Here is an 18,511-nt window from a genome sequence, read left to right as displayed (position 1 = left end):
TCATGAGGGTAGGGGATAAGAAACTCCTTTCTTTCATATTGTGGTCCAAACAACAGATAGCCTTTTCTCCTGGAGGCTGTTACCATACCTTATTGAGATGTTATTGCTCTTGCAGAGGTCTCATCTTTATTTTCCTGCAAACAAGAAATAGACCTTAAAGCATCTATCTGCCCTATCTCTCCTTTTCTTATAGAATCACATGCATATCTGGCGACCGATTGCATGTGGAAGACACTAAAGTTTTTATTTCCCTAGTTTAAAATCCATGAAGGACAGATAATTTGCCTTTGTTTGTAGAACCTCAACCAGAACGTGTTTTGTGCGAGTACTAAATCAAAACCGTAGAAAAACTAAACACCTGCTGATGAATGATGGAGCATATTTATGGGTCTGGGCTCCTCGTAGAAATCAGTTTCTAGGAGTATAGTGTCTTTTATCTCCCTTTGCTGCCAGAAAGCCAACACACTTAAGCTCATTCCTCAAGGAAAAGAGCCGACACTATAGGCCTTTTGAGACATCTCCCTATTCCTGAACCCTGCAACTTAGCCTAGAGGTCAGAGCATAACTTGAGGGACTGCCATCTTGACCAAGATTCGGGGACCGATACCCAAGGACAGCCTTTTTAGCTAGTGGTCTGTCTCTCTATTCCCCGCTGCATTTCAAGATAAACACTTACTACTTTATTCAGCATATACAAATAATTTCTTTTTCTTTTGTTTTATTTTTGCTGATTTTATGGCGCAGCATTGCACAACTTTCCATTCAGGGCAATGCATATATTCCAGGCATTAAAATAACCTTGTTTAACCACGGTGGTGATGCATCATTATTTTGTTTATCCTTCAACAGTATACAGTTGTGTTTCTGTTGCTTATTGAAAAATGTCTGTTTTAGTTCATTCTTTTAGGTCACACTCACCCCTTCATTCCGGTCCATTTTCTGGTAACGAGGCATAGCACGTGTGACTTACTTTATACATTTCTGTTAAAAGAGGAGGAAACTTAATTCCCAAGCCCCCCTCTCCCCCCATCCAGTAAGGGAATCTCTTCAAAAGTTGTATGCAAACCTCCTTCCTCCACTGTGGAAATGTCAGATAGGTTTAGCAAGTCTAATGATTCTGAGGTTCTGCAACAAAAAAAGGAGGCAAATGTTACTGCAGGGTACGGTGGGGATACTGGGTCTGAAGTCCTTCTTAGAAGGAGCAGCCTCAAGAGTACAGCCCAGCCTTTTCAATCTGTAGCCTTTCTGATTAAATTACCTACAATTTGTTTTTTGTGTTTCTTTTCAAAACGGGTTAGGAAATATGATTCTTCTCACTGCTTGTTAAACCAGTGACATTTTTAAATGGAATTTGCTCTTCTTTCGCAAAAAACGAAAAAGTGAAGTTTTAGCCAATGGTGCATGTAATTAGACTAGTGAAATTGCTGTAATTGTAAACCTTTCTTTAAAAAATCTTTCCCAAGGAGAATGCTCCTCATGTGTATTTGAAAGTGTCTGTGATCAAGCACATGTGTAGGACTGTTATCTGCTTAGGAGTTCAGATAGAATCCCCTGATGAGAAATATTACAATTACTAGTGAATCTTTCTTTATTGTTCATTCACTAATTTTCTTTTGAGCTTGGTTACTACTGGTAAAGTGACAGAGTGGAGTTTTGACTTGGTGAAACCTTTAGAAAACTTTTTTTTTTCCGGGAGCCCGATCTATTGTGGCAAACACAAAAATTACTACTCAAAGGTAAATGAGCCTGCCTCAGTATATCTTGCCACCCCACAAATGTGCACATTACGTCATATAGCAGTTCGTTTCCAGATGCTGTCTTTTAAAGGCTTTATTCTTTCTCACACAGTCCTTCTGCTTCCCTTGATTTTTAATGTATGTCTAGCTGTCATTCAGGCCGACTGTTCACATCTCCTGCTGAAAACAAAAAGTAGCGAAAACCACAGCATCATGAATTTTGGATGCTGGTCTGTGCACTGGCACATTGAGCATTGTATATGGTTTCATATATGAGGGATAGATCTTCATTCAGTAATACAGATCTTCACTTCAGCTCCTTTACACTAGAATGGCAAGACATGTGTTTGCCTGCTAGGGACCTTGGAATTGAGGAAAAGAGGAACAAGCAAGGAAAGTAAACAGTATTTTGACTGTTACTGGAACGGTTAAAGTGCATACAACAATGTGTAGAGAATTTTGTGTGCTTTATCCTCAATTGCTTCAATTTAAACAGTTCTATGACTAAATGTTAACTGTTCTTTCCCCTCCAGGAATGTTCCCAGTGTTGGCAGCATAACTGATCAAGACTATCTGCAGATGAACACACCAGTCACCACCGGTAGCTGTACTGCACCAACAAGCAATAGTGGAGCGGGAGGGGTCTTACCTTCACCATCCACGCCTCGTTTCCCCACCCCCCGTACCCCAAGGACGCCAAGGACTCCCCGGGGTGGAGGCACTACCAGTGGGCAAGGGTCTGTTAAATATGACAGTACAGACCTATGCTCTCCAGCCTCCACGCCTTCCACCATGAGACCACTGAATTCGGTGGAGCCTACCAATTCCCATCCCATTCCTGAGGCCCACAGCCTGTATGTTACGCTAATCTTGTCCGACTCTGTGCTCAACATCTTCAAGGATCGCAACTTTGACAGCTGCTGCATCTGTGCCTGCAATATGAACGTAAAGGGAGCAGATGTAGGGCTCTACATCCCTGACTCATCCAACGAGGATCAATATCGATGCACTTGTGGCTTCAGCGCCATCATGAACCGCAAGTTGAGCTACAGCTCTGGCCTCTTTATTGAGGATGAGCTGGACATCTTTGGGAAGACATCAGAGATTGGTCAAGCAGCAGAGAGACGGTTGATGATGTGTCAGGCGACTTTGCTCCAACAATCAGTTGGAGATGCAGCTAAAAAAGGGCAGGAACCCCCAGCCAGCTTACTTCTATTGCTTCAGAATCAATGTGCACAACCCTTTACTTCACCTAGCTGCCCAGATTCTGTTTGTTCCAGCAGTCGGAAGTCTCTGCCATGTGTGGGATGGAACTATGACAAGGTTCAGGCAGAGTCAAGTGATGCCTTGGCAGAGTGCTTCAATGCACTAGAGCAGGGAAGCCAGTATGTTGACAATGCCTCCGGAGGAAAAGTGGATGAAGCACTGGTGAGAAATGCCACTATCCTCCAGTGGCCTCACAACAACGGTAGGTTTTGAGTAGACACTTACTTTTAGTTACTCCTTAAACTGTGCTACTAACACTTTCACTGTTGCGGGCAGGTGTTGGTGGGTCTTTTAATTTCAATTGAGGACTTTTTTGCTGGCAAATGTAATTGTGGTGTGGCTTGTGGTTTGTGATAACAATGAAGCTCTAACCATCTAACTACCCAGGGCAATCTGACCCTGGTGATGAGTACTTTTTCTTGTACAAAACAAATGCCATTCCGAACTAGATCCTGGCCCTGTTTAGAGTTGACAAAAAACGTACATTAGTGTCAGAAATTGGTAAGTGTAACTTTGCCTTGGATTTATGGCACCATACCTAATTAAGTGAGCGGTAACATGCAGAAACCTTGTTGCCATGTGTTTTTCAGCATTTAAAGATGCAATTTTGGCACTCGTTTTTTTTACTTGCTTTAACGGGGTAGCTTTCCCTTTCTGTGATGTAATACCACATTCGTAATGTGGTATTATTACTTAAATTAAAATAGCAAAAATCATTTAAAAAATGTACTTGAGCCCAAATTGAACACAACTTTTGCATATTACTAATTAAATACGCCTATCCTTGTGTGCATCACATAATTCTAGAATAACTGAAATTACCTCATAGTTTATTAAAGTAGGCTAACATTTTTTCTTCGTGGTGTGGATGAAAGATAATGATGCAGTTTGGTCTAAGAGGTGCAGTCTTCTACCTGCCTTTGTATTGAGCATTGTTTAAAATTCTCTAACTTAGAAGCATAAAATAAAGAACCAGTGTTTTTCCTCGGAAACTGCACCCTTAATGAGCAGTTAAAATACTGAAGTTAGGGCTTAGGTATGATATTGTCATTAACTGCACGCTTAAAGGTTCCTGGGAAACAAAGGAGTATTTCACGACACCAGCCCGAAAACTGAGCAGTAAAAAAAATCTTTTTTTTTTTTTAAACTTTTATTTTTAACTTTTTTCGGTACAAAAGAAATGGGCATTCAGCAAGGCATTTCATCATTACTACATGTGCTAGCAAAATCTATACAGTAGGGTGACTTTTGGAAGGAGAATCACATACATTTATAGTCGGGATGTAGAATATTATCAAACCATTGATTTATACATTTTCCGTAGTTAATACCAGCTTACATTGAACATAGCGATCGGCCAGCAACAGCATGAAACATTTAGTACAGCATGAGGAGATGGTATTTATCCTCCACAGTTTAAGATGACAATAGTATCCAACATCACAGTCAAGCCTATGGTGCATTATCTCCTTCCCTGTGCCCCTCTTGTGTTCCCTCATCATGTTGATCCCCGCCTTCCTCCTTATCTGCCTCTAGTTGTAGCGTGTATGCCATGAGCGGCCCCCAGATATCTTTTGGTCTAGCTGTTATGGGTTGCAGTTCCGAATAAATTGTGTGTTGATCCTGACAATGCAACATGTCCTGGAGCCACTCCTTGAATTTCGGGGCCCTCCCCCATCTACCTGCCAATCTCCGTTTAGCCAATAACAGGGCTGTATCGATAAATTTCCTGTGTGGTCTGGGTATGTGGGGAGTGTGTCCCAATAGAAATAGTAGCGGGTCTCTGGTCATCTTAACCTGCACCATCTTTTCTAAGGCCTCGTGTATCTGCTCCCGATAAGCTGCAACCTGTGGGCATAGCCACGCGAGGTGGAAGAAATCGGCCCCGTTTGCCCGCATCTTTCCCATCTATCAGATTCTGTCAGGCGAAACCGAAACTTCCTGGCAGGTGTATAGTAAATGCGTTGGAGAAATTTATAATGGATGATTTTAAATATGCAGCTAGACGTGATGCGACCTGTCAGTTTTCAACAGTATTCCCATGTATCATCGGGTATATCCTCCCCCAGGTCTTGTGCCCAATAGCTGCGTGCCCCTCCACTATCCGCCAAGGAGTGTGTCCGTAGACTGCTATACAGGCCAGAGCCCTCTGAGCTATTAAGCAGTATGAGCAGTGGAGGAACATCCTCAGGTTCTTTCGGGTAGTCTGGTAACAGCTTTCTCATCCCTTCCCGAAGCCGTATATAATAGAAAACCTCCAGGGGAGTAGGGTCATTGTCACCGAAAAACTGTTCCTTAGTGCAGAGTTCACCATTGTGGAATATGTCCCCCCATGTGGCCTTTTGTATCTTTTTGCACATGTTCTGGAAGCCTGTCTCCTGTAACACTGCCAACTGTGGATGATAAGTCAGGGGCATGTGCGGTGCATACAATAATGGGAGTCGAAGCCTGCTGAGTATCCTACACCACGCATCCACTGTGCAACTGTGTTCGGGTGCATGTCTAGCACAGCAGCCGGCCCATGAAAAACCCCGGACAGGGGAAGCGGATGCGCAATCCAGTCCTCTACTGCCAGTTGTGGCATAAAGGGAGTAGGACGCAGCCAGTGATACAGGAACTGTGCCCGGGCGCTGAGGTAGTAGACCTCAAAGTCAGGAATATCAAAGCCACCCTTTGCATATGGCTGTGCCATCACACTCCATCTAAGTCTAGGTTGCCGCCCCCCCCCCCAAACTAGTCTGATAAGCTCCGTTCTCAGCGTTTTGAAAAAAAAACGTCAGGATAGTAGGGGATGTTTAAAAACAAATTTAGAAACTGTGGGAGGACCACCATTTTGACCAGGGAGATGCGCCCCGCCATAGACAATGGTAATGCTATCCGGTGCGTCACGGTGTCCTGCAGGTTCGTAACGGTCGGGCCATAGTTTATTCGTAGCGTCTCTTCCCGATTTTTTTTGATATCCGCACCCCCGATATTTCAGGTCCTCATCACAACAGTCAATCGGGTAATCCAGTGAGAACCTGCTCACAGCAGGTGTTATTGGCAAGAATTGGGATTTGCACCAGTTTATATTGTCTCCCGAGATCCTGCCAAACAGGAACTCGCGCAACAGCGCATTCAAATGAGTCTGTGGGTCCTTGACATAAAGTGTTACGTCATCTGCGTATAGTGACACCGATATCTGCCTTTGTAAGCATTGAAAGGCACTTTCTTCGTGTATCTGTCGTAGCCTGCAAGCCAAGGGCTCTATAGCAATGGCAAATAAGAGAGGGGATAGGGGGCATCCCTGTCTAGTGCCTCTCGTAAGTGATATTCCGGGTGACAGGTGGCCATTGATAAGTACCCTCTCTGTGGGAGCAGTGTACAGCAATTTCACCCGTGCTCGAAATACCGGAGGAAATCCCATTCTCTGCAACACCGTAAATAGATAGCCCCACTCCACAGAATCAAAAGCTTGGAAGCGTCCAGAAACACCAAGGCTAGCGGGATCTCCGGTGCTACTGTATTGATAAGGGAGAACAGAGTTCTAAGGTTATGGCTCGTAGCTCTCGTGGTGACGAAGCCCGATTGGTCCGGAAGCACTATCTGGGTCATGAGCACTGATAGCCGATTGGCCAGCACCTTAGCCAATATTTTTGCGTCGCAATTGATAAGTGATAGTGGTCGGTAGGAATCACACACACCGAAGGCTCCTTTACCAGGCTTCAGGAGGGAGGTTATAACCACTTCACACATAGAACGAGGCAGGCGTCCTACCTCCAGGGAATCTTCAAAAACTTTCCGTAACACTGGTGCCATAATATCGATGTAACACTTCTAAAATTCCGCCGGGAGTCCATCCAACCCCGGCGCTTTCCCATTTTTTAGGGACATAAAAGCCTCTCTTATTTCATCGACTTCCAGAGGGGCACCCAGGAATTGTCTGTCTGCATCGCTTAGCCAACAGAGGGCCACATCTCCAAGGAAGGGATCAAAGTCTATGTCACCCTGAGCCTGAGAAGTGTACAGCTCCGTATAGTTCCTGGCAAAGGCCTCCACTATTTGAGCATTGCCTCTCAGCGTATCACCATGGTTATCAACGATCTCTAGTACTGTGTTAGTACCTCAGGAATTTTGCACTATGGTGGCCAGTGTCTTCCGGGCCTTTCTCCCTCCCCATATCGTCTGGCATTCCAATATTTAGTACGAAAGTGCGTTTCACGCTCCGCCTCCGCTTCATATTCCGTCATCTTACTCCTGAATGATATCTGCGCTCCCCTACTGTCGCCTCTCTGCATGCTGTATTCCAGTTCTCTCAGTTCGGCCTCCAATCTACTGATCGTCAGTTGGATGTCACGTAAGACCCCTGACCCCTTTGAAATACACCATCCACGTACCGTGACCTTGAAGGCCTCCCAGATGGTTTCTACTCTTTCAACAGACCCTTGGTTTCGCGGGAAAAAGTCAATAATATCGTCACGCAATTCTTCCCTAAATACTAGGTCCAGCAGCGCCGTGGGCTGTAACCTTCAAGGCGGTCTGGGGCGGTCCAGGCCAGGAATCTTTAGTGTAATCAACACGGGGCAGTGGTCAGAATATGTGCAGGCCAGGTGCTTCGCACTGGATACTGTGCCCGCCAGATGATGTGTCAGTAGACAATAGTCCAGCCGCGCCCATGTCCCCGTGTGTGAGGTGAAGTTTGTGCCCTCCAGCGTCCGGGGATGGAAATGTCTCCAGCCGTCTACCAGCATGTTCAATTCAGGGATTTATATAGCGCACTACTCACCCAGAGGGTCTCAGGTGCTTGGGGAAGGGGGGTTCAGTTTTTGTCGAATAGCCAGGTTTTGAGTTTTTTTCTGAAGGAGATGTGGTTTTGTGTAAGGCGGAGGTGAGTGGGGAGTGAGTTCCAGGTCTTGGCTGCCAGGAAGGAGAAGGACCTGCCACCCATGGTGGATTTTCGGATGCGCTGGACTGTGGCGAGGGCTTGATTGGACGATCTAAGTTGGCGGGTGGGTGTGTAGAAGGACAGTCGAGTGTTGAGGCATTCGGGTCCTAGTTTGTAGAGGGCCTTGTGTGCGTGGGTGAGAAGACGGAATGTAATTCTCTTGTTGACGGGAAGCCAGTGGAGGTCTTTTAGGTGTCCGGTGATGTGATCCTGGCGAAGGATGTCCAATATGAGTCTCGCTGATGCGTTGGAGTTTTTTTTAGTAGTTTTGCTGTGATTCCGGCGTATAGTGTGTTACTATAATCCAGTCGACTCGTGACCAGTGAGTGGGTGACAGTCTTTCTTGTTTCAAGGGGGATCCAACGTAAGATCTTTTTGAGAATACGAAGTACATTGAAGCAGGAGGATGAGACTGCATTTACTTGTCTGGACATCGAGAGAGAGGAGTCTAGGATGAAGCCCAGGTTGCGTGCGTGGTCAGTGGGTGTCCATCATTATGCCCTGCAGCACCTCTCTTGATTTAGGGTGATATTGTGCTAGTCCATCCGCCCTATCCACTGAAGGAACCAGTGTACATTAAAATCACCCCCCCATATAACATGCGTGGGGACCCTATGTTAAGTATTTTTCCCCAGAGTAGTACAAAAAACTCAGGTGTATCCACATTGGGAGCATAGCAATTTACTATTGTGACTGTGGATTCTCCCAGCCTGCCCCAAACTATTACGTATCTGCCCTCTGCATCAGTTATCTTACCCTGCAAGAGGAAGGGAATATTCCGTTTAATCAGTATAGCAATACCCCATCATTACAGTTTGTCTCCAATATCTTCAAGAGTATCTCTTCTGGGGATCGTCCCAACATTCAGAGCCTTCCCCACCTTCTCAAGTAACACCTGCGTCATGCCCTGACCATAAGGGTCATCTAATCCCCCCCTTCCTCTCATTCAGAGAAATAACCCCCCCCTCCCACTGAAGCATCCCCAACTTGCCAGTTTGTGTTTACCTCCCCCGCAATGTCCTTCCCAACCCCAACAACTGCGACAAGAAAAAAATTGCCCCATGGGGGAACACCCTCTGGGGGAAAAACCAAACTGCATCGCGACCACTAGAAGCCCTCCCCCCCCCCCCCCCCCCCCCCCCCCCGCCTCCGAACCTGTACCACCTCTAGGCGCCATTCAAGGAGGGAAAGCGGTCCCCGGTATTCATTACCACTGGGACTACTGCATGCATGCTGCCAACTGTGCCTTGCGTCCTCTCAAAACATGAGCCACCAGTGAGTGCCTTTAACATGAATACCAATCCGTATTGCCAATGTCAACTCACCATATTAGATTAATCTTCATTATCCCGGACCGTCCATCAGTGAATGTCAACCTTCATTGTCCATGCCTTGGTTCTGGTCGCGCTGCGCAGCCTCTTGAGCCGATCCGCCCCTGTTTCCTCTATGTCTCGACCGTAGAAAGTCATCGACTTGCTGAGGGTTCGTAAAAAAATGTTGCTTGGCCTGGTGCGTTACTCGAAGTCTGGCAGGATATAACAGTGCGAAGTCAATTTGCGCCTCACGCAGCTTTTTCTTTACCCCAATGAATTTGCGGCCGTTGTTCCTGCACCATGGGGGTGAAGTCCGGAAAAATGGAGAATGAGAACCCATTATATGTCAGCTCTTGCTGGGTCCGCGCAGCCCTCAACGCCGTATCCCGATCACGATAATTCAGCAATCGCGCTATTATAGGCCTGGGAGGGGGGGGGATGCTCGGGGGGGGGGGGGGGGGGGGGGGACTCCAGGTTGTGGTCTGGGGACCAGGGTTGTGGTCTTTGGCCCAGGGACCTGTGCGCTCCCTCAACTATAAATTGCTTGGAGAACTTGTCGGCACCGATAGAGGCAAGTAACATTCTCTCAATAAAGTCTTCCATACGCCCAGTGTCTGTGGACTCGGGAACACCCGTGACGCGGATGTTGTTGCGTCGTCCCCGGGCTTCCAAATCCTCATTCTTAGCGGCGATATCTCGCAGGAGTTTGTCCACCCTCGCCAGCTGTGTGGAGTGGCCGGCCGTTATGTCATCCGTTTCTGAAATTCTCCTCACCGCCTCTTTGATTCAGTCATCCTGCTGGTCTACCTTATGGACTAGGGCATCTAGTCTAGAGGACATTCGATCCACCTTGTCCGCTATGGTGGCAAATCCTTGCCGCATCTCCAGTAGGATTTGGCGCATGTCCAGCTCAGACGTATCTTCACTTCCTCCTTGTGCATCCAGGCTCTCCCGGGCCCCCTTGCCAGCCGGTGGTTTAGGCCCCTTCTTTGCCGCCTCGAAGGTAAGCTTAGGCTGCCGCGTATCCGGCTTCCCCATCTTTACACAGTGGTCGGGTATTGACCGGAAGGACGGCACCGATCTGTCCGGCTGTCTCCTGCAGTTCGTAGTTCATGACAATAGTGACCTCCCTTACAGTGAGTCTTGAAGATTCTCCTGCATGCCCACCCGGTTGTTATACCACACTTCTCGTTGGAAGGTGGAAGTACTTACAGCATATGCGACCCGCCCGGCACTGTGCTACTCGCCATCCTCAGCCCATCCACGCCTGTCACCACTGAGCGCTGATATCTGTCCCCCTGCGGCTGACAAGTATCTCCAGCAGGCGCTTCACCAGCACAAACTAACTGCCTCCAGCCCGGTTCTTATGAGTAGCCTGCCGCTGTGTTATTGCATGTACGGGAGTTCTCGTGTTCACCGCCGCTGCAGCAGCTCCTAGGCCTCACGCAAGGCTATCCGACGTGTGCAGGGCAGAGATGTGCACACAAGCAGGCCCCGCTGGAGTCTGTCTCATGAAACAGAGATCACTGTGGGGCCTGCAGCTTCCCCAGGACAGACGTCGGCAGTTGTATAAACCAAGGGTCTCAGCACACAGGTATTCGCCCCAACAGCACCGTTCCCTGTGAGGTGGAGACCCCGCTGTTGAGAATGCGCCGCTCTAGGGTAGCTCTAGCTTTCCGACGTCGCTGGGCAGTATAAGTCCTCCGCTTCAGCGTAGTACACAATTCTCAGTCACCCTAGCGCAGTGGTATGTGGGGGTGTACCTCAGATTCCCGTTGTGCCGTGCCCGGAGGCTCGCCGAGGGTCCTGCATGCTCTGTCTTTCCCAGCGTTGCGCCTCTCCGTAGCAGCCTCCCCGTCCTTCCAGGGCCTATCGACCTCGTGGCGAGCCGCGGACTTTCCTACGGGATGTGTCCGCTCGGCGCCACCTCGCAAGCTCCATTCCAGCAGCCGGCCAGAATCTTTCAGCAAGTGTATTTCCCAGGGTCAGTAAGATGTTCGCTGCTCAGCAGCACAATTTCATCCCAGTTTTCAAGGATTAATGCAGGATTTTTAAACTTGGGAGTAGGAGCAGGAGCCTCACCAATTGACGGCCATTCCACTCGCGCGCCCTCTAGCGCCCCCAGCAGTAAAAAAATCTTTCCCAACTCTTATTGGTATTCTGCAAATAGTTGGTAGAACTGGCCCGGGATTAAGATATAGCGTGCACAAACAAACCATGTTACATTTCCTGTTTTTTGTGAATTATAAAATGTATTCTCAAAAATGTCTTATACCCTGTTTTTTGTGAATTATAAAATGTATTCTCAAAAATGTCTTATACCCTTTTTAAGGCTCAAAAACATACGGCTATGTATTCAAGCTTACCACTTTTTCCTAGCACTACCAGATGATGAAGCATGTGGTTAGATGCCTTCATTTCATTTAAGCGTCAGTTCGCTCTAGGAGGTCGATGTTTTTAGATTAATATATTCCTGCCCAGGGGGATTGATGAATTGGTCTCGAACTCTGTTTCTGCGTGTTTTTTAGTTTAGTTAAGGCAATTTCTTTTGAGTCTATTAGCTATTTTTACTCCACAATGGTTTATTTTATGCATCTTATTTATTAAAAATAGTAATTGTATGATGTGGTATATATTTTATTGCTATTTTTGCACGTCGCGTATGCTTTTATGGCTGTTTGCAATAAAGAGAATTCTGATTCTGAAAGGTTCATGGTTGCTGTGCCAGTTGCAGTGGCTAAGGAGATACTGCTTTCAACTTGTCACATGTTAATTGTCACTACATATTTGTATAGCCCAGCGTTGGCTATTTATTTGGTCCATTTGGTCCGATTTGCTGCTAACCTGAGCCCTGAGGCGGAAAGCCGCGGCCTTAGGCCATTGTTTAATGAATTTTGTTTCGTGATTTCTCGCTATTTGCATTACTTGCACAATTCATTTTTAAATTGCTTTTAAAGCTGCTGCATATGCTGGGGCACTTTCTAACCTACCTGGGTCCTCTCAGCTGTCCCCGCAGCCGATTTGTGGCTGATGTGAGACGCTGAACTTAACGACGCCATCTTGGGTGAGGAGACGGGTTGCGGACCAGCTGGTTCTTCCCCCCCGCCCTCGCCAGTATAAAAAACGTAATTTTCGAGTCCCCCCCCTGATTTGCTGCTAACCTGAGCCCTGAGGCGGAAAGCCGGGGCCTTAGGCCATTGTTTAATGAATTTTGTTCCGTGATTTCTCGCTATTTGCATTACTTGCACAATTCATTTTTAAATTGAATTTAAAGCTGCTGCATTTGCTGGGGCACTTTCTAACCTACCTGGGTCCTCTCAGCTGTCCCCGCAGCCGATTTGGGGCTGATGTGAGACGCTGACTGGAACAACGCCATCTTGGGTGAGGAGACGGGTTGCGGACCAGCTTGTTCTTCCACCCGCCTTCTTTTCTCCTTGCTCCTCCCCCACTTTTCTTAGTACTTATGGCAGTGATCTCCCGTCCGCACAGCGGGCGCGAGCAGCAGGCGCGCCGGCGGCGCGCCAAAGGCGTGCCCGTCTGCGCCCCAACGGACCCAGGGGCCATACTCCCTGGCCAAATTGCCAAGTCGCTTCCTAGACTCACCTACAGCGCCAGCTCATTGCGAGCTTATAGGCCCTATCACCATGCAGACTGCTCTATGTTCAGTCTTACAACTGAGTCCTCACAGTCTTGCTCTAACTGCTCTCTGTCACTTGAGGTTCCCCAACTTTGTCATGGCTGCACACCTCAACTGCCGTTTGTTTCTAAAACAACATATACATTTCTTAGCATGAACTGCCGCTCCGTACCTAAGCACAGACGTGAGATCTTTGACCTTCTAAATGATGAACAACCGGATGCGCTCTTCGTCACTGAGTCATGGCTCCATGAAGGTTCGGGCCCGGATGTCGCTGAAGCACTTCTGATTAATTATGCCATTGTCAGGTGTGATAGGGTGGCCAAAATTGGTGGGGGCATTGCTATTATTTGTAAAAATGTGTATCAATGTTTTTTAGACCGTACTAACTTACAAAACTGCGAAGCCGCATCTTTTAGACTTGTCCTTCATCCCAAAGTTTCCCTAAATGGCATTCTTCTTTACCGCTCACCAGGGCCAATCAATGATTGGGTCACTCACCTGTCTGAGCTCATTGCCTCCTTGTTGCCTAACGTCGGTACTCTGCTAGTTGTGGGTGACCTTAATATTCATTTGGATGACCTTAGCAATAGTGTAGCTAGAACTTTGATCACTGACCTTCATGCGATGAATGTTATTCTACATAATCATGGTCCCACACACAAAGGTGGGCACTTCTTAGACCCCATCTTTTCCAACCTGCTGGATCTGCAATGTCTTCGGGCCTTGCCAGTTCATTGGTCAGATCACTATCTAGTCAATTTTAGAATTTCAGCTCTGACCACCTCAGCTCTGCACAGAGGCAACTACGCGGAAATGAGCAGGGCTTGGAGGAATTTGGACATCGGTTGTCTGAATAAAGCTCTTGCCTCCAATCTCCCTTTGGAACTGTCCGCACTAGTGGATGTGGAAACTTCTGCCATGCTGATCAATTTATGGTTAAAAAATGCCATTGACAACGTCCTCCCTACCTCTTTAAAGCAGGATGTATTTCATAAGATGCCCGCCCCCTGGTACACCGCGGCATTAAAAGCTGAGAAGTCTCGGTGTAAGAAGCTTGAGCGCCTTTGGCGCAAAGACTATTCTCAGCAGGCAGCTTTGACCTACAGAATTGCTTTAAAATCTTACCACAAAGAGTGTGCCTCTATTAGGGCCAACTTTGTGACGAAATCCATAACAGATGCCATTGACAATTGGAAAGTCTTATTTAGCTTAGTGAAAAATCTCGCAGGCTCCTTCACAGTAGCTCAAACTCCTTCTCTGACAGACAGGAAATGCGATGAAATTGCTCAGTTTTTCCTAAGCAAGGTGGAGAACATCCACCAGGACATCTCCTCTTGTAACTCTAATAACAAGACCATAGCCCAACCTGCTTTAGTAGAGAAAGCACCCCGGCCCGAGATCTCCCTTCGCCACCCGCTCCTTGCTTGGCCTGAATTACAGCCTGAGAGTCTCCGGGAATTGCTCTGTAAAGTAAAATCTGGTTCCCCTTTGGACCCTCTCCCTATTTCTGTACTTAGGGAGCTTGATCCCTCGCATTTGTTTAAGATTTGTTCCATTCTTAATCTATCACGAACGACTGCAACGGTTCCGGCCATCTGGAAACATGCAATGGTTACGCCACTTTTAAAAATGCCTACTGCCGACCCTTAGCTTCTCGCCAACTATCGCCCCATTTCATGATTACCTGCTTTCTCTAAGGTCCTGGAGCGTCACATCCATCTTCATCTTACTCAATTTGTGAGCTCCAACAACTTACTTCATCCTTCACAGTCAGGTTTCCGGCCGGGTTTTTCAACGGAGACCACTCTCCTGGGCGTTACAGAGAATCTACGGTCTCTGCTCGACAAAGGTGAAACTGCCGCACTGACATTACTTGGTCTCAGCGCGGTATTTGACACCATTTCTCACAAAATCCTTCTTGATGCCTTAGCCACCATGGGCCTGGAGGGATTAGCCTTGGACTGGCTTGCCTCCTTTCTTTCTAAGCGCACTTTTCAAATTTTTTCCCGTTCTGCCACTTCCAATACTTATTCACAGTACCATGGTGTCCCCCAGGGTTCTATCCTCAGTCCCCTACTTTTTAATTTTTATGTTACCCCTTTAGCTCATATAGCTGACGATGTCGGTCTCACGCTATTCACATACGCCGACGACTCCCAGGTTATCTTCTCGCTTACGAACTGTGGCGAGGCCTCCTCCTCTCCCCTTCAGTTTGGTCTTGGAGAAATAGCAAAATGGATGAATTACAACCTTCTCAAACTGAATGGCGAGAAGACGGAGGTCCTTATCCTAGGACAGAAGCCTAACCTATGGACCTAGAGACACTGGCCAGCTAACCTAGGTCCCCTTCCTGTACCAGTGGAGCAGGTACGAAATTTAGGTGTTGCCATCAACAGGGGCCTGACAATGCAATGTCAAGTTAGTAAAGTATCTGCCATGTGTTTCACCATTATACGTTGGCTTCAGAAGATTCTGTGGATGTTGCCTGTTGACACAAGAAGGACGGTGGTGAGTGCCTTGGTCACCTCCCGGTTGGACTATAACAACATACTCTACCTAGGGGCGGCCAAGGCGGTCACCCGACGCTTCCAGCTAGTCCAAAATGCTGCAGCGCGTCTTCTTAGTGGATGTCGTAAAACCGACCACATATCCAGCCACCTTCGTGATCTTCACTGGTTGAAGATTGAAAACCGGGTGAAGTTTAAGGCTCTCACCTATATGCATAAGATCAGGCATATGGTGGCACCTAGTTCTCTACAGACTTGAGTAAAATCTTACTCACCTTCCCGTTCTCTCCTCTCTTTCTCCCAATGCCTCTTCTCAGTTCCCAGGATCAAACTCTCCAGAATGGGAGGCCGTTCCTTCTCTTACTTAGGGCCCAAGTTATGGAACTCCCTTCCTTTGGCCGTTCGGTCTGAGGACAGCCTTATTTGTTTTCGTAAAGCCGTTAAGACCTGGCTTTTCAATCTATAACTAATTGGCCAATCCATCCCTTGTTAGCTGCAGTATCTTAGCGCCGGGAGACCCTTACGGGTAGCTGTCGCGCTCTACAAGCTTAAATAATAAATTAATAAATTAGTGTACTGTGCTGGTCTTGCTTTGATTCATCCAGAAAAGGTTCTCCACTGGCAGTCTTCTTTCCTGTAACCATAATGTGTGGGTGGCTAGTTTAGAGGGTGTGAATTATCCTTATGAGTAAGTATGGGTGTTTCCACCTTACGCTTAACCTGTGGGCATGCTCAATTTGCAGTAGGTTTTCTCTGCATGTATGCTAGGTCGCAGTTTGGATTTTAGTCTTGAGGCCCTCAGCCTATCATATAACAATGTTATTGAGGAACTAGACCTTGTGCACTTCCAAATTTCTGTTTGCATGCCAGTTTTTTCTAGTGCAAGGTTTGTAGATGCTCATTTACAGTGGATTCTGTTTGATCTAGTTTCAAAGAGAAGCATGCCTGGATTCTTGTTTCTCGGTCTCCTTGTATTTGGAGCATGTGTGTTCCTGTCTTGCACTGTTTCTCTTGTTCTTTTGTACAACCTCAATGTATTGTTTGTGCTTTCTCTGCCCAGTATCACTCATGTTAGAGTAACTGTTACTGTATTCACTGCACCCATCTCTTTGATTTGCCAGTCCCATCATAGTAATGTCTGAAGATCTTTCTACCCTTTATTTGCCTCTGTTTGTCTGATCTCCCTACAGCACCTTCTCCCTGCTTCCCTGGCTCCCCTGTGTACATGTTTACCTATCCTTATATCTCTCACTGAAGCAAGCCTTAGCCTTGTTGTTTGTAACCAATTTGGGATATCTCTGCCAAAGAGTTGGCTCTTTTGTTCGAAGACGGGTGAAGGGTAGCTTTGCTATCTGCAATTTAAGCAAGATATTAATCAGCAGAACAAGGATTGATCTCACAAAGATGTTTGGGGGTAGCTCAGCTCGGTCTTTGGCAGGTGAGCGATGTGCTGACTCATGTTTTCAGATTTGCTATGCCAATGCAAAACACAGAATATAGCCTGTGCCTAGGGCACATTCCATGTCGGAAAAGGTAGCCATTACGGTTTCCCTAGGCAACATTCCACTTGCAGATATATGTATAGGTCAACATGGTCTATGATCCACACGTTCACCAAATGTTACAATCATGCCCAACAAGAGGACCAGGTTGGGTCAACTGTACTGTAAAGGCTTCGTTATTCGTCACTGCATTAAGAAGGGTACTGCTTTTCATACTATTCAGCACATGCTACAAACAAAAAAGTTTATTTACCTGTAACAACTGGTTTGCAGCTTGTAGTGCTGTAGACTCACTTGCTTTATTCCACCTCCCTGGATGCAAGCTTATGCTATGACGTGTTTTAGTAACCATTATCTTTAAGATACATATATACATATTAGTACACAGACATTCCTCTTTCAAATCTCCTCACCTACTTTACCTCACCTGTATGGGAAATTCATAATCCAAGGTGGAGTCTGTCCTGGTGCATTGTGGTTTTCGAAGGCTGTGTCACAAGCAGCCTTGAAACTAAAACCTCTAATTTGCAGAAAAACTTGTTGAGTCCACACCCCAAAATAGATAGTTGGAGTGTGGAGATCATGTGATCTACAACACAACAAGCAGATTGTTACAGAAAAGGAATACTTTTCCAACTGCTTTTTGTCCCACACTCTAGTAGGAGTATCCACGAAATGTATTTCTAATTATTATGGAAAATACAAATCAAATGTTCCATAAAACTGCACCAAAATGCTTTGCAATAACGGCGTCAAATGCTACTCTATTCAAGATAATATTGCTTATCTCTAAATAGTTTATTATGCTAATTGCTGTACCAATTAATTGAATAATGAACACACATAAACCTCAAGTCAAAATGTTTACTTTATTTTAAAAGTAATATGCATGGAACACATTTTATACCCCTTAATTACACATTGAAATTGTCAAATTGAACAATGCTTCTACAAATAATACTTTTTTTCTACTCCAAAATCTACCTGACATGTTGGTACCCACAGATATTTTGCACAAACTGTTAGTCAGTATTGCACTGAGCTGTGATCCTGACATTGAAACTTTGTCTTGGCTTGACTCTCCAATTGTCTGTTTACTGGAGAAACACACTTTAGCCGCCTGAGGGCAGCAAGAGGACCACTAAAGATTGAATCAATATTTTGAAATGCTCTGGCATATTTTTTGTTGTTGTTCAGGTTAGTACATTAAAGGCATCTCGCCTCAGAAAGGTTAAGGTATTCTGGCATTGTTTGTCAACTATAAAATGTTTTTTTTAGCTGTGTTAGGCTTGATGAATGTAATGGATGGTCAACACTTGAATGCACCCATGCACCAAACCTAGGATGGCGTCTGCAAAATCGGAGACGGCTCTCTCTGTAGAAATCAATCCTTTTCCCTTCTTGCAAAAAACATGCGCTGACACCACAAATTGTCAAATCTTAGTTTACATTTTTTTATCTTTTATTGTGCTTGTGAAGTGCACATTGCACTCATTAACATTTATCCTACTCACAAAGTTACGGGCACCCTCCATAGACCCCTTCCAGATGACAAACAGGTCGTCTGCATAACCACACCACATGCTGCAACCATTCCTTATTAATTACGCCATGGAGCTCCTG

General features: G+C 46.2%; 1 protein-coding gene across 1 annotated transcript in view; it reads left to right on the top strand.

Moving 5' to 3' along the window:
* MED13L (mediator complex subunit 13L) overlaps nucleotides 1-18,511 on the top strand; it is a 1,083,173-nt gene that overhangs the window by 896,577 nt on the left and 168,085 nt on the right. Inside the window, exon 17 of the mRNA XM_086943260.1 lies at nucleotides 2,270-3,204. Coding sequence (XP_086799386.1) covers nucleotides 2,270-3,204 — 935 coding nt within the window. The remainder of the gene's footprint in view (nucleotides 1-2,269; nucleotides 3,205-18,511) is intronic.

The sequence above is a fragment of the Lissotriton vulgaris genome, chromosome 11 (genome assembly GCF_964263255.1).
Source record: "Lissotriton vulgaris chromosome 11, aLisVul1.2, whole genome shotgun sequence".
Classification (NCBI taxonomy): Eukaryota; Metazoa; Chordata; class Amphibia; order Caudata; family Salamandridae; genus Lissotriton; species Lissotriton vulgaris.
This window is presented reverse-complemented; position numbering and strand designations above follow the sequence as displayed.